Source organism: Hydractinia symbiolongicarpus, chromosome 11 (assembly GCF_029227915.1).
Source record: "Hydractinia symbiolongicarpus strain clone_291-10 chromosome 11, HSymV2.1, whole genome shotgun sequence".
Classification (NCBI taxonomy): Eukaryota; Metazoa; Cnidaria; class Hydrozoa; order Anthoathecata; family Hydractiniidae; genus Hydractinia; species Hydractinia symbiolongicarpus.
In genome coordinates, this window is record NC_079885.1 from 8,204,645 (window position 1) to 8,227,273 (window position 22,629).

The window sequence follows — 22,629 nt, forward strand, 5'->3', positions numbered from 1 at the left end:
AGGCCGAACGTAAACGACACGACGAGGCTGTTGAAAAGCTCAATACAGGCCAGGCCCAATGGACCAGAGACAGACAAGCCAAGCTCGACTGGTTTGCGAAGGAAAGAGAGAGGCAAATAAAAGCAGGAAAAAGTTTGAGGGAGCTTGATGATTCTATGTATCAGTATTACATCAACTCGGACAAAAAAGCCCCGCAATTGAAGAAATTTTACACCACTTCAAAAACCCAACAAGATGGGGAACTCACGTTCGTACTTGGCTCCCTATCCTTGCTAGGCGTTGTAGCTTACAAGTATCTGTAACAACGCATTTTTTAACATGTATAATAAGACATGTCAAAAACGCACGTTCTTACAGAGGAAGAGACGGAAAAGCTAAGCAATATCTACTACACTCCGGAACATCTGTGGGTCGGACGGAAGGCTATTAAATCACTTACGAAGGAGAGTGGCCCCTCCAAAAAGCTACAATCGTGGTCACAATATGTTGGGACAAGACAACGAATTTCGAAGTTCGCCACCACAAGTAATTGCGTAGGCTCATTCTATATTAGATTCACACATCATGAACTTGTCAATGTTCACTTTGGTAAATACGAAATTCTTAAAATGGGCTAATTGTTGCTGACGTCAGCAGGGCCATTAATCACGAATTTCGGAGCCTTCGTGGTCCTCGACGTGAATTAGTTCGGTGTGCGGCCGTGCTAAAAAATGTGACTATGGACTTTTCAACGCTCCCTGCCTGGCCTACATGTGTGCAAAAGTACCGACCTTGCAGCCTTCTGGCTGCAGAGCATTGACTATTTGACTGTTTTGTTCATATTTGGATAATGAGTAAAAAACTGCCTTAGTCTCAATATTTTTGTCCACGATTGTAGTCACTCACTGATTGAGTAGGCAACTCTTATGGCTAAGGCACATCAGGGGTCCAAAACGTATTGACTACCTCCATTTCACTATTACAACACCCAACAAGATGCATCAGTTCGATCTACTATATATGCCTCACAACGGGGTATATGGTAATACGTATAAATATATCCTGACAGGCATTGATGTAGCTTCAAGGTATAAGGTAGCAAGGCCGTTGCGCACCAAAAAAGCCAGCGAGGTCGCCGACATGATCAAAGATATTTACAAAGCGGGACCCATTCATTACCCCAAAACATTCCAATGTGACAATGGTTCCGAATTCAAATCGGATCTAACCAAACTGTTCGAGGTTGAAGGGGTTGAAATTAGGCAGGCAACCACAAAGTACCACCACACGCTCACAGCCTTCGTAGAATCATACAATAAAGCCCTTGAAGAAAGACTCTTCAAGCCCCAAGATGTCCAAGAGCTAGTGTCCGATGAGATCAGTACCATTTGGGTCAACCATTTGTATACCATCGTGAAGGGTCTCAACAATACCAAGAATGCCATGATAAACATAAAACCTAGCAAAGCAATCAAGCTCAAAGATGTCTCACTTGCAAAAAGTCAGCAATATCCCGAAGAGAACCCCCTACCCGAGGATGGACTGTACTTGTACCTCCTACAACCCGGAGAGGAGCATAGTGACTCTAAAAGACGCGCTACCGACGCCTTTTGGAATAAAAAGATGTATAGGTTGGACCATATAGTAGCAGGTAGCCGTGTTTTATACTACCTAAAGGACAGTCCTGAAAGGAGTTATGTGTCTGAGGAGCTGATGTTAATCCCTGAAGATGCTGAAGTGCCTCCACAATATGTTAAAGAGTGGTAATAGTTCCCGGGTTCTACCAAGGGGGCACCGCGAAGATGCCCACAACCTGGGCCCTACTATTTCAGACCTGGAACATGCCAATTTTAGCCTTCATTTGGGGGTTGGGAAGTAACCAATATATGATGCGAGGATAATTTCTACTATCAGCAGGTAGTAAAAATCGTTGGTTGGGTGTACTAAGTTCCGAGTACAGCCTTTGGACCACCTATTCCGCTAGCTCTAAAATTCTTTCATGTGTGTAATTCTCACCTCTCTCGTAGCCAATTTTAATGGACGATGGCGGTGTTTCTGCCAGTACTCACTTTTGGGGTAATCAACAATTTTTTTCCGAATCTTCTGTGCTACATACCCCTGTTGATCGCAAATGGCCAGGTATTGGAATGGATCGTCGTTATTCTTTTGTATAATCATCATAGAGTTATCTTTTCCGGGATCTTCGAGGAGGGGCACGGCACGTTGCTTCAGCTCCTCAATCGCATCCCCCAATACCATGAGTTGACTATCCCTGTCCCCAAACTCATCATTGAGGAAAACTAGGGCATTATCCTTCTCAACAATAGTCTCCTGCAATTTTCCGACCCCCTTTCCAGACAACCATTTTGTCAATGCTACAGCCTTAGCCTTTCTCGATCTGACGGTAATTTCAAGCGCCCCGTCCAGCGTGACGAATATGTCATGACGTTTTTTCACTCCTTCCCGCATATCTGAACATCTGTACCCGCCGGGTACAGATCCCTGCATGCCCTCTAGTTCTCCCCTTGATATTGGCATATTACAATCAAGGCCGTATTTCCTGGCACTTGGTATGCATAGAATTTCTCCAGGTCGGCGCGTTTGAAGAGGGGTTGGCCCTGTTTATCGAACAAAGTCTCAATGGCTCCTGCGGGTATTGCGTTGAGTTAGGCGAGTGAAGACATTTTCTATATACTGATGCTTACCCAGAGTTTTTCAATGTGGTCATTTTAATACCCACAAGGGTATTAAAAAGCTCCCGTTTAAGGCCTAGTCCCTGGGTTAATTTCGGCAAAAATATAGCGATAAATTTTGTTAATGATGTGAAAAATGGAGAAGTTGGAAACATCAGGGTTATATCGTATGAAGGTGCATCCCAGGGCTTGCTCGATATGTTTTTGCCTCTTTACCTCGTGGCCTATATCCCTGTCGGCATGTCCAAATTCATCACATTCGATAGCTAACTTATACTTCGGGAAGTACAGGTCGATCCTATATCCATCAATACGGTGCTGCGTCACCATATCTTCGCCGTCAAAGGCAGTGCGGATGTTGTAAATAGTGCCTCCTTGGATAAAAGCTTTATGTTTTTGATTTCCATACCACAACGCCCCGCAATTTTAATGGCATCCAAGCTTTTTCATCGGGATTTTCGATACAGCTTCGGCGGAAACATTTATATCATGCCCATTTTTCCCTCCTCCTAGCATACCTGATCGGGGGCCTATGGGAGATGCCCCATTAGGTCCTACTATTTCCGCCCTTGATATTGTCATACGGCGACCAAGACCATACCGCCTAACATTTGAAATACCTAAAAGCCTCCCCAGGTCAGCCCTTTTAAACAGACGTTGATTTTGCTTGTCGTATATGATTTCTACATGTGGGGCAAGCGCCGTAACAAGCTTTTGAGATGACATCTTTTTTTTGTCATATCTTCGGGTAGATTGTTCGTATGGTCATTCGAGAGCCTTAAAAGTCCTGGGATGTTCCAATCTTACGTACAAGCAAGCGTGTTTTGATTTTTTCAATTCGGACTTTATATCCGATCAGTCGGGGATCAAGTTCGTCTCCTCGTCAATTAGCGTCATGTCGCTACGTTCATGGGGGTACAAGAGGAAGAGCTGTTTCTTTTGACGACGAAAGTTCTTGGGGAGAGCGGAATAGCTCTGGGTTAATAACCACAAACATGCCTTCTATGTCTACCTGAAATAGCCAATTCGAGCAGGGGCTGCCTTTTTTTATCGAGGCTCTCTTTGGCGATTACGTCGTCCACAACGAAAAGACTCTCCTCAACCGCGAATAACGACGACAATTTCTGAATCCATTCAAACAGCTCATATCCGGGGTCTATCAGGAACACGTAATCATCCCTCCATAATGAGACTCTCTCTAGGTATGTATTGTTCCACCATATAGTTGAACACAAAATGACTATATTGTGATAGTGGTGCCTGTATTCATTTTCCAGGAGGTTCAGTACACGCTGTGTTTTTCCGCAAGACGTCGGACCTGTAAAGATCGCCGTATGCGGGACTCTTACGACATCCATTTATTCAATAATTCGACCACTCTTGATTATGAAATTTTGGATATACTCCAAAGCATGACCCACATGCCCATGTACCCCCGTGGTTATTCACCAAGGATCCCCGATGGGCAGGGCAGAGCTTAGTCCTTTAAGCCTTGTATTCGAGTGGTGGTGGTGTATACCTTAATTTTCCTTGCAGGCATTGCAGTGCATTGCGATACCTTTTAACAAGTAGTTTCTTCTCCGGGCTATCCCGAATAAGTTCGATATATTGGGGTATAATGTTATATGTGAGTAGATCATACAGGATGAGATAGTTTTCATCCTGTTGAACACCCCTAATTTCCCGATCAATAGCAAGGGGATCCAACTTGTGTTCAAGGTCTTCGATATCTCTATTTGCTACAGCCCGCCTCTCCTTGGCTTTATCAGGCAACCTATGCAGGTCTTAGTCAGACCATTACCCCTAATTTCAAACTTGTGTGGGGGCAATATATTTTTGCATACCCTGCAACATAACACGTCCATTTGTTATGGCATACTGTGCCCGCTGTAATGCCAAGGCAATGTCGGCAAGCGTTGGCGAATTAAACGATTCGCCGTATCTGAAACGTACCCTATTATTTACATGCCTCTCAAAGTTCTCCCAGGTATACCCCTCATTAAATTGTGCTTGGATATAGTCCTGGAGGAGAATTATTAACTCATATAGAGTTTGCATATAATTACGGCGTTTGGTATGACCCCTTGAAATTCTCCCGAGATCAAGGCATTTGATGCATGTTTTTCAGACCTTTACCCTTTACCTTGAACTGGTTCAATGGTAGGGATTTTGAACATTTAAAAACAACACTTCTCTTCCATATTTCATATCTCTCCTGGAGATATGAAATTTTTACCATGTGGTCTATTTTGGAGATATCAGGGACTTCTTGTACCATCCCTGCTTGATCGCGTATTCGTCGAACAGTATCGCCGCACTCATGTAACCGGCTAGTTTAAGACCATCCTCTCGGTCCATCTTGGCACCTGGTCTGGAGACCCCTAGGGCCTTTTTCCCGCCCATGGCGATTAGAATTGTGTAAGACACGAGCCTGACAGACTCCCACAGGGCATCAATAACCATCGTTTCCTTCGGCCCCATATTTTCATCATGCTTGTTTGTTGCCATTTATTAGGAGAATGTTTTAGCAATATTATTGCATGACTGGGATAGGCTGGGTTTTGCCCTGTTGGGGCTCCGGATTAGCCGCCGGCTTGTTGGGTTCATTCCCACCCCTGCTAAATTTGTACCAAACCCCGACGCCTATAGCGAGTGCTGCTAAGGTTCCGACCCCATAGATGTATACACTGTCCATCGACTTGCTGGAACCTGTCGCAGGTTCCTTATCATCCTGCGAAGGTTCTTTGCCCACGTTCTTCTGTAGGCTGGCCTTGCTCTTCCGATTCCATTCCGCAAGTCTCTTGCCTGCAGCAACACGACCCTCATTCTTCGGTGGTTTTTTTGTTATAACCCTCTCCTCTTGTTTTTGTTCTTCTTCACTCATTTTATTATAAGCCCTAAGACTTGTAATAAATTACTTCTTTTTTACATCAAGGGAGAGAGTAAGGCCCTGGTCCTCAAGGATCTTCATGGTCTCTTTTATCCCTTTGAGTATGGGTTCGGGGGTGTTTAAATCCCTCTCGAAGTATCTTAAGAACTCCCTAAACGTCATTGGTTCTTTCTTTGGCGGGGCTATTCCAAGCTTCCTCTTCCTCATCAGCGCCGCTAGTCTGTGTCCCTGGGCAACCCTACCCAGGTGCTTTTTGTGTACCTCAACAATTTTTTCCACGGCCTCGGGTTGCTGTTGATTGATGATAATACTACACGCACTGCTCATCTTTGTTATCTTTGACCTCCTTCGCATCCTGTTTCCTTTTGCTCATGTGCCGAGCCGTATGGCCTGCTACAAGCAACGGGGCTAAACACTTCCCAATGCTAAAGTATCATGGCATACGGAAGTAGGATGGTTATATACAAACATGCCTCCATTTTATTTCCCTATAGCGTCTAGGCGGTAATGACCCCTGGCAATCGTTGTAATTTGATCGGGTTGTACGATACGTTTGTCATCCGCCCTGTTTAGTTCCAACTTGTTTACCTCTTGGGTATATATCTTATGGCCCTTGTTTTGAATTAGCACTTGGCTCTTGTAGATATGATTGTCCTTTTTTTCCAGACACTGCTTATAGTCATCGAAGGTGATGGATTTTTCGGTGTCACATCTGTTCACACCCTTCGCTTTGCGAACACCACCTTCCTTAGTAAGGCTCCTATAGGCGTAGAGTTTGGCCTTCAGGGAGATGAACTCTGTCATGATTTTGCCGCCTAATTAATCCTTCATCAAACCCACCACCTTTTTGTTTTTCCCTATTGGGAGGGGCCTTCTATCATCAGGATTATACACCGGCTTATTCATCTTGACCTCGGTCTTGCCCATTTCAACGCCTACCAAATTTTTGCTGAATCGGCTTCCACCCTTGAAATTTAGCTTTATTACGAGCTTCATGTACTTGTCCTCATTGGTGACCAGTTGGATGTTGCGATGGTTTCTGATATTCTCCATTGTCTTGCCAAATACACTTAAATTCATAAGCTTGTAGAAGTCCTTTTCAAACTCGTTTTTGGCGTTTGTTCTCAACCCCGTGTTGTGATCAATGTACCCCCTCAACCACGCCTTTTGGTTGAACCGGATCACCCTATGCACTTTTTTTAATTCAAGCCCATGCTTTATAGCTTCCTTAAGGGCTCTTATATGTACCACATATTTACTCTTATGCCCTAGATTCGGTATCAGTTTCTCAACCTTATTGACCTTCCTTCGTTCGGCCAGGAACGGCAGCTCATTATGTTTCTCATGTAATTCCTCGGGGTAATCGATATCTACCTCCAAAATATACCCATGCTTGTTCCCGTCAACAAGCTTCCTTTCAGTGAATGCCTCGACATTCCGCACCCATTTAAAACCGTCCGTTGGCAGGTCTTGACGCATGGCCCAGCAGTATAGGTTGTTGGCATCTAGATATTGCAGGTAAGAGGACTCCTCATCCGGGTTATACTGCTCTCCCATGTACCTATTATTAGCTTTTGTATATCGGTGTACGGCCTGGGTTATACCTCCTCTTATACCATTCTCGAAGATCAGGAGCATGTCGGATCGGTGAGAAGCTCTAATTTGATACCTGTAAATTGCAGGGCTGCCTTCCAGGGTAATCCGGGCGCACTGTAGAAGTGTGCGGGAACAAGCTTGTAGTTGTCCAGGCAGACGCCTCGAAATGTCTCGAAGACGTCGGTCAATAGCAGGACGTCTATGGTCAGGTAGATATCATGGTAGTCTCCCATGGTGACATTATCACCCTCTGGGGTAATGACATTCCATACCTTTTTTAGCGTATTGATAATCTTCATCACTGATCTCATTCATGTTTAGCTTGCTGTAAAAGGCCTCCTTTGGTGGCAGCTCCAGCTCTTCAAAACGCTGCTATCCATCCATATATTCATAGGGGTACACGCCTTTTCTCAGCATCAGCCTGAAGACATGTCCTTGTCAATAAATTTGGCTATTGATGGTACATTTTTCCTTACCTGATCTTGATTAAGCTGCTTGGTGGTATTTGTTGAATCGCAATTTTTGCACCAAAAACTTGCCATGTATTCGGCGTTTATGCCCTGGAATTCAAGACAGGTATCCGCACATTTATTACATTTCATACCTGCGGCGTTTGTTCCAATGAGGTTGCTTGCCAATTTGTCCAGGCTTGAGGCCATGAATAGGCAGGATTCTATGAACCTAATTTCGATTGTCTTATACTTTTCCCCATCTCCATATCCCATGCCACCAAGTGGTACCTTGATTTTGACGTTGAAACTGATATATTTTTCAGTATTTTCAGCGATGCACCCGATATCCTGGGTGTCGTACTTCTCGCTCAATTTCCGGATAAATAGATGAGCATCATATTCCGATATGTTGTGGAAGATGACAGGGATGTGGCTTGGTATCTTGTATTTGAGATTACAGCTATTATGCGCTGCACCTCTATATAGACCGGTATAGTGGCAATGGTCCCTGACTTTATGGTTATTCTTGCCTTCATCGAACGGCTTCATGCAGATATGACATTTCGATGCCTCATCATGTTCCCTTTTTAGGACCTTTGTTAGGGGCTTCATGTCGTGCTGCGGGTATGTATTATAGAGTCTTTTCACTTCATCCTCCAGATGGTTCACGAACTTCGTCACACAGTCCTCACCCCTATAGACTTTTAGTGGATCCGGTACATCTCCATAAGCAAAGGTACTATAGGTGCACCAGCCTGATTGTACATGCTTGCTAAGCTTCTTGGTCTTTTTACCTCTTGCATCTTCCACCGGTACCAGTAGACTTTCGAAATCCGCATAGATGGCAAAGGGTACCTTGAATTGCTGCTGGCCATCCCTAAAGTATAGCCATTTTTCGGCCTCTGTTGGCATCGTAATCTTGACTGCAGAGTGGTTCTTACGTAGCCATAGTGCTTTTCCTTCGATTCAATTGTCGGAAAAGCATGTAGGCAGTTTAGGCAGAAGTGCATTTTTGCAGTATTTTTAGAGGTCTCACTACCGTGAGAGGCTTTTGATGGCTGCATAGTGAGTCTTTTTCTCATTTGTAAGGAGGAGTAGATTCACCTACTTCTTACGTCTGTTGTGAACCGATCGACGTAGGATATTGATCTTCTTCCCCGTTATATAGATGACGTTTACCGCAATCTCCTTATTGTTATCCTCGAATTCGCCTTTGCTCTTAATACTTTTAGGGAACTCTATACCCTCCCAATTATAGTGGCCTACATAGGGTCTCCGCTTGCTGATTCTTTGTGGATCTCTTTCAATATCTTTTGATATAAGTGACAACGCTCGCTGTCCCCTATCAAAAAGAGAAAAAAAGCCCTGGGAACGAGGTTGGTTTTATGGAAGATACTTGAAATTTTATTTTTAAATCTAACTGAAGAAACAAAATGGTTTATTGGCATCTTTGTTCTGTTTAAAAGAAATTTTGAGTTTTTTAACGTAATTCTAAACGCATCTTATTGCAAAAAAATAATACAATAAATACCCAAGCCGAGATTTTTATTCTAGAAAAAATATTGATACAGCTAAAAGATTTTCCGGATGATTACCGAAAGAAATCGTAAAATGATTATAATTTTACAGTACCCAAGTAGTAAAGAAAAGTCGGCATCAAAAATGATACCAGCAAAACATTTTATGGACTAAATTAACCTGAAAATGTCCAGCGTTTGCGTTTGTATATGTGGTGTAACACGTTGCCTAAGGCGTAGACTTGGGTCAGAATCTAGGAAATTAGCTACGCTGAAAATTTATAAATTTACTGAGGCTGAAATCGTTTTTTGAAAATTTATTTTTATTCAGAAAGTGAGGTAGAAATATAGCGAAATAGAGCGTAAGCAGTATGTATTCAAATGTTGATGGTATTAAAAAGGTACCGTAACAGACTACAAATTTTAAAGATGTAATAGTTTATTATTCACATCAGACACCTTAACAGTGCTACTTTATCTCAAAGATCTCTGAGGAGGAGACTCGTAAAGTTAAGTATCATGAACTCTCTGCACAGCATTTATATTTGCCGTTAAAGAAATACGGCAAATATAACTGCTGACAATTAAAAGAACAGAAGCAGTGAAACAACCATTTGCATAAGATCCTGAGAGGCAAGGAAAGCAAGATTTGCACCTAAAAGGGATTTTTTTTTGTGCTTGCTAATTTGTGGAAAAAACAAATTCGCAAGTTTGAAAAAAAATATTCGTTTAGGAACACAAAAGTGCTACAAAAAGATTTGATAAAACTTGACAACCTAACCTAATAAAATTGGCACTCTAATATATCATCTAACACAATTAAAAGAAACACTATATTATAATACCGGAGTTTACTTTCAGTGAGTCAAAAAATGGTAGCTATGAGTAGCGGCGGGTGACTTTGTGTGCACTTTCCCACGGGTCAGTAATTTAAAAAACTGGAAATCTTTTTATACCCGCGCAGCATGAAAACAATAAAAAACACAAGATGAAGCAAAAACGATGATTAAGGCTTAAATTATTTAAAAACACGAAATAAATCGAAAACAATATAATTTTAATAATAATAATAATAATTTACTACTCTACGGAACGCAAGACGGACACTTTAAACGATGTGTATCAGCTTGTAGCGAGATGCCAATCTTGAACAAACTGCAAGTAGGAAAGCTGTACTTGTTTTTCAAGCGCTGCTAATTCTTTAACTGCTGGTTGTAATTCCGCTGTGTGATAACTAAAATTGCTACCTAAATACATTGGACAAAGTCAATTGAAACAGTAAAACTAAAAAGACACAACAGTTTTACCAATTCTTGAGGAAAGGCATTGCTTTTCTTATCACATATATCGGATTATTTTAAACTTTCTGCGAGGTCATGACTTTTTCTTTTCATTAAAATTTCAGTTTAGATTTGCAAAGAAAAGTATCTCAAAAAAGTGCTATTTTTCAACTCATTGCGTGAATGGGCTTTTCGAAAAGCGGAAACTTCAATCTGGAGTTGTCAAAAAAAATCCCTGGACGTTTTCCAGAATCCCCTGCTAAGCGTACTCCTCCATTGTGTTTTTGTGACTCTGTCGTATTTATTAATTGTAAGTTTTGGGTGACTTGATGTACACTTGATGGTTATGGGAGTTGACTGACAGTCAAAAAATGTATCACTTTCCATAAGAAAATAAGGAAATAATTATTTTTCTATAAAAGAAAGAGAAAACAACGAAAAAATGTATATATTATAAATTCTTCTGCAACTTTTAAAATTGTTTCTTTATTTTATAAAATTGGGCAGAAATATGACAAACCATTAACGACCTGTCTTTAATGTAACAGAATGGTTGATAGCAACATGTGCTATTAAAACATACGTCATCAGCGGCGTGGTAAAGGCACTTTGAAGTTTCTTAGGCTGACACTCAACCAATCTGTTGTTTTTGTACTGCAAACCACTCTGTTCTTTTATTACACGCCTTTTTCATAACAAATGCGTTTACAAGATACATAAGGGTAAGAAAGACACTTAAAACTAGCAAATTGTGAAATATAGAAAAATCCCTTTTAAACTTAAGAAAACATTAAAGATAAACTCAAAAATTACGTTTCTTATATATAAAAAACGTTTATCTTGGTAAATGGTCAGTAAACACTTCCGTATGGTTCTCAACTGTTTCTGAGATTAAACACTTGAATAAAGGATTCCGATGACGAATAAAAAGTTAGCAAGTTTAAAATAGACTTCGAATTGTGAAATAGGTATAAAAACTTACAAGATGTGGTTTTCATACATAAATGGGGCGTAAATGGGTGTTTGTAGCAAGGCGCATAAATGGCTGTTACAAGGGGCATAAAGTATATTTAAATTATTCACAACTTCAAATAGAACTTTAAAGTCACTAAAAAATTACTAAAATGTCAGAGAATTCGAAAATGGAATGGCGCTTTTGAAAATGGTTTCAGGCTTATTGGGGTTAACCGTTCTGATGCTATTACCAAAAATATGCAAGGTAGGGCACCCCCCACCCCATCCAGCCTATTTAGGAATAAAAGCAATCTAGACCGTGTTGGTTCAAAACTCAGATTCCTTTGCAGCAAGTCTTTCTTGACATACCTCAGGGTTTTGCTCCAGAAATATTTTTATCTAGCCTTCTAGGTGTTACACATCCACCTAACCATTGTGCGTGTGTCTGAAACTACTATACAACCTAGCACTTCTTACACGATAAGGCTCTGCTAGTTAACAAAGGAAGTAGCTCTCTAAACGTTTTTAAGCAGAACCTATCCTGCAAAAAACAATTCTTCTAACACCACCTTCACTACCCAACATATCACCTAAGTAACAAAAATTTTAAACCACCTCTAACAAGCCACTGTTGTACACCATTAAAACTAGAAATACTTCGTTGTTTTCAATCTCGCCATTGCAACGTATACACACGAACTGAATGCCAGGTCTTAACCCTCTTGTCATTCCTCACTAAATAAATCGTTAATCCTGAGACGAATTCTTGCATTTCTGACTACTATTTTAACGAGTCACTCATCTACAACTAACTTTCTCATAGTCTACCGAATAACTTTCGTGGCACTCTATTAAAATCTTTCTTTCATCTAGCAAAACAGATTTATTTTTTCTGAATACTTTCTTCTACTTTTACTCCAGGCTTGCCAGTCTTAACTCTCCTTATAATCCTACCCATTCTGTCTAATCTTCCCTTTATTGCATTATCATCAGGCAAGTTTTCGTTATTTATATAACACTCAGTTTTAAGCAAGTTCTGATAGCTTGCTCCTCCTCTGTGCTAGTCAACAACCTCATCGATACATAAAAACTTCTCACATACAACAATCTTTATTAGTCTTTTTCACTTCCTTCCACAACAAATATGTAAACCCGTCTCTTTCTGTTTGTAGATGCTTTTGGTGATATATTTGAGACTATTGGTTTTACTGATGGTGACAACAAACTGAGACCAAATTTTTTTGCAATATCGAGTGTGTATGAGTGTATTTTACAGGTTTTTGTATGTAGGACAACAGAGAGGTGCATTTCGTCAGTTTTTTTTTAATTTTGTGTGAAACACAACTAAGGTATCATGTCTCACTTTTCTCATATGCTATTTTGGGAAAGCGCTTAAAAACTGTTTTGACACCTCGCTGATTCATGTTATTGACAATCTCTGCTTTCCAAAAATGCATAGGTATCTCATCCACTCATTGATTTAAACAATAATTCTTCGTTAGCAAGATATTGAATTCTGCTCCCCGAATACTACGTGTTTTTGTCTTTTTAAGGCAGTTTTGGAGTGCAATTAAAAGATTCCTTTAATTTAAATTTCCAGATACGTAATTGTTAAACAAATCAATTTTTTTATTACTGCGGAAGGTTTATCATTTCTTGAACATGACAGTTTAGTAGGCGACGTTTCGGGAGATCCCTCTCCCATCATCGGCAAAGTAAAATGATGTTGAGCATGTATTTATATAATTGCAGAGGATCGAAATTCATACAAATTAACCAATCAGAAACGAGCTGATAATTACAGTTAATTACGGTAATTAACATTTTCGGACCTAGCTGTAGGTAACTACTTCTTCTGTAGGGCTGGTAACCAAATCTCAGGAAGTTGATACAAGATGTGTTTGTTACGTTCTACACTGTTGATGGTTGCTTTAATCTTCCTGGCCGTTGTTCTGGATTCTCTGTCAATGATTTTCTTCCCATCCCAATTAAACTGATGACTTCTGCTCCAGCTGTGGTCCGCACATTCGTTTTTCTTCACATCTCCGTTTTTCACTGCGCGCATATGTTCTTGTACACGTTGCTTAAACTTACACTGCATCACAGCCTTTGCACGGGATTTCGTAAACAACATTGCTTTGTTCTTCCAGGTTTATTTTTATCTTTTGGTTTAGACAAAGTGCTTCTTAGGGTGTCTTTAGAGATAAGAATGCATTTGATCTTGTGTTGCCTTAAAACTCGACGAATGATCTCGCTGGTACCTGGTACGAAGGGTAGGAATGCTGATGCGATAAATTCCTCTGATGTTTCGTTGTTGTCTCGTTGCATCTTCTCTTCATTTTACCAAATGGATTGTCAATCTCTTCAACAGACAACTCACGACAGAAGAAACAAACCTTCTATCAAACGGAATGAATTTCTGTATGACACCAGCTTCAATTCCAAAGAAAGAAATAGTTGCGAAACTGAAAGAAGCAATTAAAGATCTACCAAAAGAAGAGGCAGACACAGTAAGAGCTAAAGTAAGCCTCGCGCTACAGAAAAGCAAAACACCAAAGGACAATTTGCAAAGATCTGAAAGACTGTTATTGAAGAATCTAAAGAAGGACAAAGATATCATAATCCTACCGGCAGACAAGGGGAGAACAACGGTTATCATGAATACACCTGACTACATCAACAAGTGCAACGAACACATCAACAACGGGCCTTACAAACTTCTCAAGAAAGATCCTACAGAAGTCATTAAACGAGAAGGAGGAACATCTTAATGGAGTTTAAGAGAAAAGAATACATCGACGATAAGCAGTATTACCGACTGAGACCCTGTGACGGACCACCAACGCGATTTTACGTACTACCAAAAATTCATAAATAGAGAAATCCGATTCGACAAATAGTCTCCTGCACTGGAACACCGTTATACAACATATCAAAATTTGTTGCTTCCATCCTCAGCAAATTTACAGCAAGTGACCACAGCAAAAACTCAAAAGAATTTTCGGAATACATCAGAGAAATAAAGATAGCAGACGACGAATGCATGGTATCATTTGATGTCACATCACTCTACACAAATGTTCCCATAAAAGACACCTTAAACATCATTAAAGACCTTATCGAAAACGATGCTGCATTTGGTGAAAAGAAGAAGATTCCAGTACCGGATTTTCTGCGTTTGGTCAAACTTGTTCTAACCAAAACATTGTATCTGTTAATAAGAACTTCTACACTCAAACAGACGGAGTTGCCATGGGAGGCCCTGCATCATCAGTAGTCGCAGAAATATACATGCAAGCACACGAGACACGGCATTAGTCACATCAGACAGACGTCCAAAGGTTTGGAAAAGATTTGTTGACGACGTATTCGCCATAATCAAAAGATCTCATCTAGAAGAGTTCCATGAACACATCAACGGCCTACATCGACAAATCAAATTCACTGTTGAGCTTGAACACGATGGAAGTATCGCTTTTCTGGACACTTTGGTCAAACGCAAGAATGGTTCCATTTCAGTTTCATTTTATTGTAAACCAACACACACTGAGCAGTACCTTAACTTTGAATCAAACCATCAGAAATCTTGCAAAGAAAGTGTCATATCTTCATTACTGAATCGTGCCAACAGCGTAGTCAGTGACAAACAGGAGAGGAAAAAAGAAATTCGACGTGTAAGAAATGCATTAATTGCAAATGGATACAGTCATAAAGCCATCACGCAAGTAGAAAATAAAATGAAGAGAAGATGCAACGGAGACAACAACGAAACATCAGCATTCCTACCCTTCGTACCAGGTACCAGCGAGATCCTTCGTCGAGTTTTAAGACAACACAAAATCAAATGCATTCTTAACTCTAAAGACACCCTAAGAAGCACTTTGTCTAAACCAAAAGACAAAATAAACCTGGAAGAACAAAACAATGTTGTTTACGAAATCCCGTGTAAAGATTGTGATGCAGTGTATATAGGCGAAACAAAAAGAAAGTTTAAGCAACGAGTACAAGAACATATGCGCGCAGTGAGAAACGGAGAGGTGAAGAAAAACGAAATTGCGGACCACAGCTGGAGCAGAAGTCATCAGTTTAATTGGGATGAGAAGAGGATCATTGACAGAGAATCCAGAACAACGGCCAGGAAGATGATGTATTCACATTACTGTAAAGTACATACTTTACAGTAATGTGAATACTGAACAGACAAACCGAAATAATATCTTCAAATCAATTTTCGTTGCTATGACTTTTCGGAAAGAAATGTTAATTTGATAGTGAAAATATATTTCAAAAGATTTCTCTTACCCCTTTGTTTTCTTTTCTCTCCGTACACTACTTTTCCATCAAACTCGTTTACAGGCACGACCATGTCCCGTTTAACTTGAGAAATTGTTTCACCCAGGTGTTCTTCTATCTCCGCATAATACTATGAATAAAAATTGATTAGGAAAGGTCGTAACATAGAACAAGAAGACTTAACCAGCGATACACGAGTCGATTAATTGATTCCGACTTGGCAGAACATATGGCGAGCATTCTTAGAGTTCAGTAATACAAAGAGCAAATATTTCTTTCGACACAATTTCTTTTGTAAGTGAAAAAAAGGATTAAAACCGCTGTTGCTGCAATTATATTTATAAACCTTAATGGAATAAATTTTTTTGCGAAAATTAAGTTTTTCGAGAAATGCTTTAATTGCCACTGTCACCATTTCCAAAATACTAGCGAATTTTTTCAATCCGTCATTTTAAAAAAATAGACAGAAGTTTAAACAAATAAAAACCTCAATGACTGCCGATACAAGAGGCGACTTGTGGAAAGCAACTAATCCAAAACAATTGATCGACTCGTGTAACACATACCTTTAACATGCTTTGACATATCAAAACAGCACCAACAGGTTTATATACTTTTTTTCGAATCTTACCCGTTTTTCATCGTACCAAATTGTGCAGCCTCCCTTATCTAGTAATCTTGTGTTGTTGCAATTCCGTCCACGACTTTCACATTTATGATACCAAACCTGAGGAAAAAACAACACTTGAAAGACCGGTGTCTGTAACACTTCATTTAAGCAAGAAACAAAAAAATAAGAGGCTGAGAACACAGGTACTATCAATTGTCAACTTACAAAATATTAAAGAAACTGTTATGGAAATATTTTTAAAAATAAATTTTCTCCAAAGTGAACTAACATTCAGGCAAAACCGTAAAAAATTAACTCTTGGCAACCCTAATTATAGGCCCTCACCAGCAATTAGACAAAACTAAAACTTGGGAAATTTTACCATCTATTTCAATTTACCAAACCTTTCCCTTAAAAAAAAACAGAATTTTCTGCACAATTGCTAAATGAAAGAGTACAAAACACAAGAAACTTTCTATTCCAGATTAAAAAAATAGATTCTCCCCAGCTTTCTATTTGAACAAATTTAGCACCTCAATAAAACCCCAGCTTTCCTCCCCAACCCCCAGGTAGGTTCCATAGATAGGTTGAAGTAACTGAGAATAAATGTAACTATGCCACCCCCTAGAACTAATGTATCATGTTTTTCAGATTAAAACATTTTTAAAATAACGTTTCGGTTCGGGGGAAATGGCCCAACGTTGAGAAAATATATCGAATTTTATATTTCGTATCTGTAGCAAGGCCTTTTTGCGTGTACAGATCAAATACAGATATTTTGTGGTGACTAGTCGTTAATTCGTGAAAAAATCCACGAGAATTTGCCTGTAACATTATGACGTATATTCTAAAAGCAACAATGCCTGCAACTATGTTTTCCATTTCTAAAGCACATTTCGAAACTTCGCTTACCTTTTCTCTACATGTAGAAACGAGTGATAGCGCTAAACCCATCCTAAAACAAAACCCTTTGTTAAGAAACATTTTAACAGGCTCATTTTTTTGGCTAGTCTACTTTCATGGGACAACAAAATGGAAAGTTTTTGAAGGTTCTATCACACCTTTTTAGTAACGGTAAAAATGTTAATTATACAGACAAACAGACAGACAGATAAACGAAATAAACATGTCTAACCCATAAAGCAAAAATTTAAGTGCAAAAATTTATACTTATCCAAAGTCAAACTGTATATAAATAATCAGTTGCAACGCTATTTTTTTATATTATACACTTCATCTCTATTAGAAACCAAGACGCGATAGAAGGGCTCGTCCAAAAATAAGAAGCCTTCAAATGTAACAGTAAATTAAATCAGTAAGTTTACCTGTCTGCTCGGCCAACACGGCCAATTCGATGCACGTAGTTGGCCTTTTCATCCGGAAGCGTAACGTTAATAACAAATGGAACTCCTTTTATATCCAAACCTCTAGCAGCCACATCTGTGCAAATCAAAAACCTAGCTGATTTGTTTTTAAATGCCTCTAAGTTTCCCGTTCTTTCTTTCGGGTTTCGATCACCGTGTAAACAGACACATGAAAGTTCGTTGCCATTGCTCCGTGAATTCAAGTACCGTTCTAAATTATCACAGTCTAATTTTGTCCGGCAAAATATAATGCCTTGATCCATCTTATGGTGCCGAATAGCTTTAATCACATATTCTCCTTTTAAGATTTTCACGCCTTCAGAAAACGACTCTGCAGAACCGGATGAAGGGTGTGTATCGTCTTTAGCATGAACAGCGTCTGTCTAGCAAGTATGAATTAATAAACGGAACATGCGTAAAAAATAGCTTATAAAGAGAGGAAAACTGAAATCCTATTGTACTTCCGGAGCATTGTTTAAGACAAAGTTCGGAGTATGACTAGAAGAGTCTAGAGAAATCCATGAGCCGCCTGTCTTTTAAATAACACAGGATGAAAATAAATTGCATTCGCATATATTGCATTAATATAAGAGACTAGTCAGTAGCCCGACAAAAGTAATCGCACACAGACAGACGAAATGCGGGAATTAATAAAAAAGACTCGTCACAAAGGGAAAAATAAAAAGAAATTTATTCCTCACCCTAATTTTTGGTTTTAAGAAATGCCATGCTGTGTCTTCCTTTGGATCTACATGACAAACCTAGAATGAGAAAAATACAAAATAATAATAGTAAAAATAAGAAAACAAAACAATCCAGCTCTTTCAACAAACTACTTTAGTGGAAAAGTCATGTGCTACGTTATAAGGGAGAACAACGCCTACCAACAACACAAATGAGAGAAACATTTCCAAATAAACGAAAATTTCCCTTAATCTAACCATCTGCAAAAAATTCCACATCCCTTACCACATGATGTACCGTGTCTGGTACTGAGTCCTGTCCTTTCAGATCAATCCACGTTGGATAATGCATAATTTTTTGCTGAAAATAACCACGCAAAAAATAAAAACCGGAATTAAGCGACAGATTTCTGTATCCAAAATCTTGTTACGGAGAAATTTTAAACCATTTTACAGTAGGGTAATTAAGCCTTCATTGCACCATTTTTGTTCTACCGACAACAAAATTAACATTGTGAATAAGATAAAATATTTTCTGCCATATAACACAAACGATAATTTACTTGTCGAATTGAAATATTTCTGTTAGTTGTATTTAAGATAAACCCAAATGTCACTATCGTCACATAGACTTACAGCAAGCTTTTTGACGTCAAAGTTATGTAAGGTAGCACTGCATACAACCAACTAAAGAGATTAAAAAATAAATCAACATGCTAAACAAAGTAAAAAAAATTATTTTTACCCAACAAAATAAATTATGCAGTTTCAGAATTCCTGACTAATTCTTATGTAAAGAACACAACTTCTAGCTTCCATGTAATGTAAAAAATCAAGAGTTTCAAGAACTCTCAAACACACGATTTATAATTTTAAGAGAATTGCAGCGAGGTCTTTTATGTTTATTGTTTTGTTGAAACTGAAGCGAAATAAAGGAAATTTTTCTTACAAAATGACGATAAAGAATAGTAAAAGTAGGTGCAATTATTTCATCAAACTTTTTCATTAAGATGCATATAATATTCCAAATGAAATTGAAAACTTTACACAAAGGACTATTAATTATGTGTTTTTAAAGAGAATTGGAGAAAATCAATTTTCGGTTAGTAGATATTTCAGTTAGAAGTTTTGAGAAGTGGATATCCTGAAACACCCACAGAAAATTTAACGGGTTTATCAACAAAACAGAAAAAAGAACGAAGCATAAGGAAAACATGAAAGCAAAAAAAAAAAAATACACAGAAATACACGCAACCTGTAATCTCTTTCCATCTGAAGACATTTTAGGACATTGTTGATACAAAGTCTCAATTAACTTGCCCTGATTTTGTGCCAGTAAGCCATCCTAGTCGTGATAAACAAGTACAATAAAACATTGCAAGGTTTTTTTTAAAGCAAAGTATCTCTTTCTTTCTTTCTTTTTATCCAACCACACAAACAAAAAAAGACATACATACCACTTCATCAAACACTAGGAATCGAACCTACATAAAAAAATTGAATACAATAATTAACACGTATGAGAAGGTATATTGAATCAATAAAAAATAAAAAATAAGTCAATAAATAATAAAAAGAGGTGATGTAACAACAAAAACGTAACAACAAAAACGAAAAGGGAGAGTTGTATATTTGTGCAAGAGTAACAAATTTATACTTTTTTTGTCTGATTATTTTTTTCAAACTACCATATGCATAACAAATCTTACTTGATCCAGCTTCAACTTTCCGGTGCTGACAAAATCATCAATTTTACCAGGTGTGCCCGTCACTATATCTACCTGGATGTCATAAAAACGCATCATGGATATCTTAATAACGCAATCAAAATGTAAGAACATTTACTTTGTCGTAGTCGGGTACATAGGGGGAGTCACAAATCAAAAAAGGTATGCTAAACTAGTATCAGGGAGAAAAGAAGGAAGGAAGGGGTTAAATCCTATGACGTTTTAAAATATTTTATACAGTAGGACTTGACTTAAGATTTTCTGAAAATAGTTTAAGTTACTGTACAGAGCTGAACTATAACAAGAGTGTAGCTATATATCCTGGTTAAATAGTTTAGATTCGATTATCCAACATATATTTTGTGTGTGGCAATAATTTTGGGCACAACCATTCACATGGTAGTGCAGGGGAGATATTTCGGAAAAATAGACAATATAAAAATAATATTATCTTAAAGTTGATAGTAACACTTTTATTTTTTCCAGATGCTGTTGAAAATGTAGATACTGTTATTTTTGATATATCTTCTTTAGAAATTAAATCTAACGTCAGTTTGTTTAATGTGCATTTTTTAATTTGTAGATGATCTCAGGCGATATTAACGATATTCTTCGTTTATTAGCTGCACTAAATCAATCTTACTTAAGGTTGGTATTAAAACCTTCTCTGAGTTAAATGTTGTCCTATACAGTAATGAAATCACATATAAAAAATCTAGACATCACAAATCTTACTCCTTTCTCCAGCTGGTAAAGTTGCTCTCTTGAATTTTGTCCTCCAACTAAAACCACATTCCTTAAAAACAAGATCAGTTTGATAACTATAAATACGTTACTAATATATGATATTGTGATGTAGAATGCATTTTTTAAGTTCATTCTGTAGAACTGATTTGTACATTTAACACGTGCCATTATTTATTATTAGCGGTATGCGTGCCAAAATTAAAATTTGTTAATAGTTATCTATAAGCACTGTAAAAATATACCTAAGCTCGTTGAGTGAAAAATGTTAAGCACAAATTATATTGATGACCTGTATTAATTGATACCCCGGAAATTATACTAAAAAGATGCATTGCTTTCAATAATTAACATTCTGTGAAAACTAAAAAGCTGAACATGTCCAACTTTTAAGATTTCGAATTGGACAAATTAGATACGACAATATTGATCGTGTATCGCACACTTAAGGCACTATTTCAAAAAATAACTTTATGTGTCTTCATTATTGAAATAGATGAAATAGGTTGCGAGATTTTACCTTTTATAACTTCTGAATTAGGAAGTGTAAAAAGCAATGCCAAACAGTGATATCTGCTCTGCCAGGCCAAAATACAAATATCTTTTAAAATTGCTTATTGCCAAAAGTGGCTAAAATTTATGCCTAGTACCCAGTCTGTTTTTATGTTATTTCACGTAGATGCTTTTATTATTATTAGTATCACTATGAGTTACTGAGAATGGCTTCAAAATTTCCTAATGGTACTGTTATCAATGAAAGTCCTGGGAAGGGGTCCTAGTCCATTTAAAGCTCCCATTTGAACTTTGGAAGCCGTATCTGCATTCTGTATGAACCCTACTTTAAAAAGAAGAACTTGTTACAAATTATTAACTTACATAAAAGCTATATCAAAGACTCGTTACCAAGAGGGCCTCATCAAGCTGTTGCATTAAAAATAGTGGTCTTACTTGAGCTTTGGATCAGGCATATATTTCTTGAAGAGTGATATCTGGTCATGTGTCTAAACAGGTAAAAGATCATTTGAGTTTATGCGTGATAGAAACATTGCATGTTTTCTTTACAAGGCCCAATAGGAAATACAATCAACCAAAATATTTGGGTGAATCAATTTGTGCTACCTATCAATGACTTGGTTATAAAAATTCAAAAAAATATATATATGCTTGCTAAAGTTTCAGTATCCTTTAGAATGCTTACAAAAGGTCTGATGCCTATGTTAGAACGTTTGGTAAATTTAAGGCTCCACTGCAGTAAAGCAGGAAGATCTTGAACGTTTAGAAAGGAATGATATACGAGAATGGTTAGGTGTGTAGCGCCAATTTGAGGAACAGAAAGTGTTCAGATAAGCTAAGAAGCAGGCTCGGTATCCTTAGCATTAAAGATGTTAACAAAATAAGAAGATTGAGCTGGGTGGGGGAGGATAATTGCAAAGCAAAGCCTACAGGTAGACCAAGACAGACTTGGAAGGAGGTAATAAGGATAGACTTGATGCAGAGGATAAGTTCTAGATCTAACACAGTCTAGATCAGATTGGAAGAGGGTTATTAATATACCGCGTACAACACATACTAGCATGGAAAACAGAAGTTAAGCCGAGAATGATAATGACAATAATGATGACCAGTATGGAATTGTTAGATTAGTCTTAAAAAAAAAGTTTTAATGTGCATAATCTTAGAGTGGACAAAGCTAGGAAAAGTACTTAATTTCCTAAATAAAAAGAGAAATATAACATTAAAAACTTGAAAACAAAGAGTGTCTAAAGTTTATATTACCTGTGTTGCAAGTTCTCTTGAGGGCTGAAAAAAGCAATCAATAATATTATCTTTATACAATGGAAACTTTA

General features: G+C 38.2%; 1 protein-coding gene across 3 annotated transcripts in view; it reads right to left on the reverse strand.

Annotated features, from left to right (window-relative positions):
• Nucleotides 1-9,140: 9,140 nt before the first annotated feature.
• Nucleotides 9,141-22,629, reverse strand: part of LOC130614029 (ATP-dependent RNA helicase DDX1-like) — a 37,618-nt gene continuing 24,129 nt past the window's right edge. For all 3 annotated transcript variants that reach the window (XM_057435418.1, XM_057435419.1, XM_057435417.1), the window contains 14 exons: nt 22,559-22,582; nt 21,731-21,783; nt 20,774-20,834; nt 20,021-20,092; nt 19,769-19,795; nt 19,567-19,656; nt 18,948-18,998; nt 18,598-18,672; nt 18,330-18,389; nt 17,590-18,011; nt 17,177-17,219; nt 16,286-16,381; nt 15,664-15,784; nt 9,141-10,374 (listed from right to left, as the gene is read on the reverse strand). In XM_057435418.1, coding sequence (XP_057291401.1) covers nt 10,250-10,374; nt 15,664-15,784; nt 16,286-16,381; nt 17,177-17,219; nt 17,590-18,011; nt 18,330-18,389; nt 18,598-18,672; nt 18,948-18,998; nt 19,567-19,656; nt 19,769-19,795; nt 20,021-20,092; nt 20,774-20,834; nt 21,731-21,783; nt 22,559-22,582 — 1,320 coding nt within the window. In that variant the 3' untranslated portion in view covers nt 9,141-10,249. The remainder of the gene's footprint in view (nt 10,375-15,663; nt 15,785-16,285; nt 16,382-17,176; nt 17,220-17,589; nt 18,012-18,329; nt 18,390-18,597; nt 18,673-18,947; nt 18,999-19,566; nt 19,657-19,768; nt 19,796-20,020; nt 20,093-20,773; nt 20,835-21,730; nt 21,784-22,558; nt 22,583-22,629) is intronic.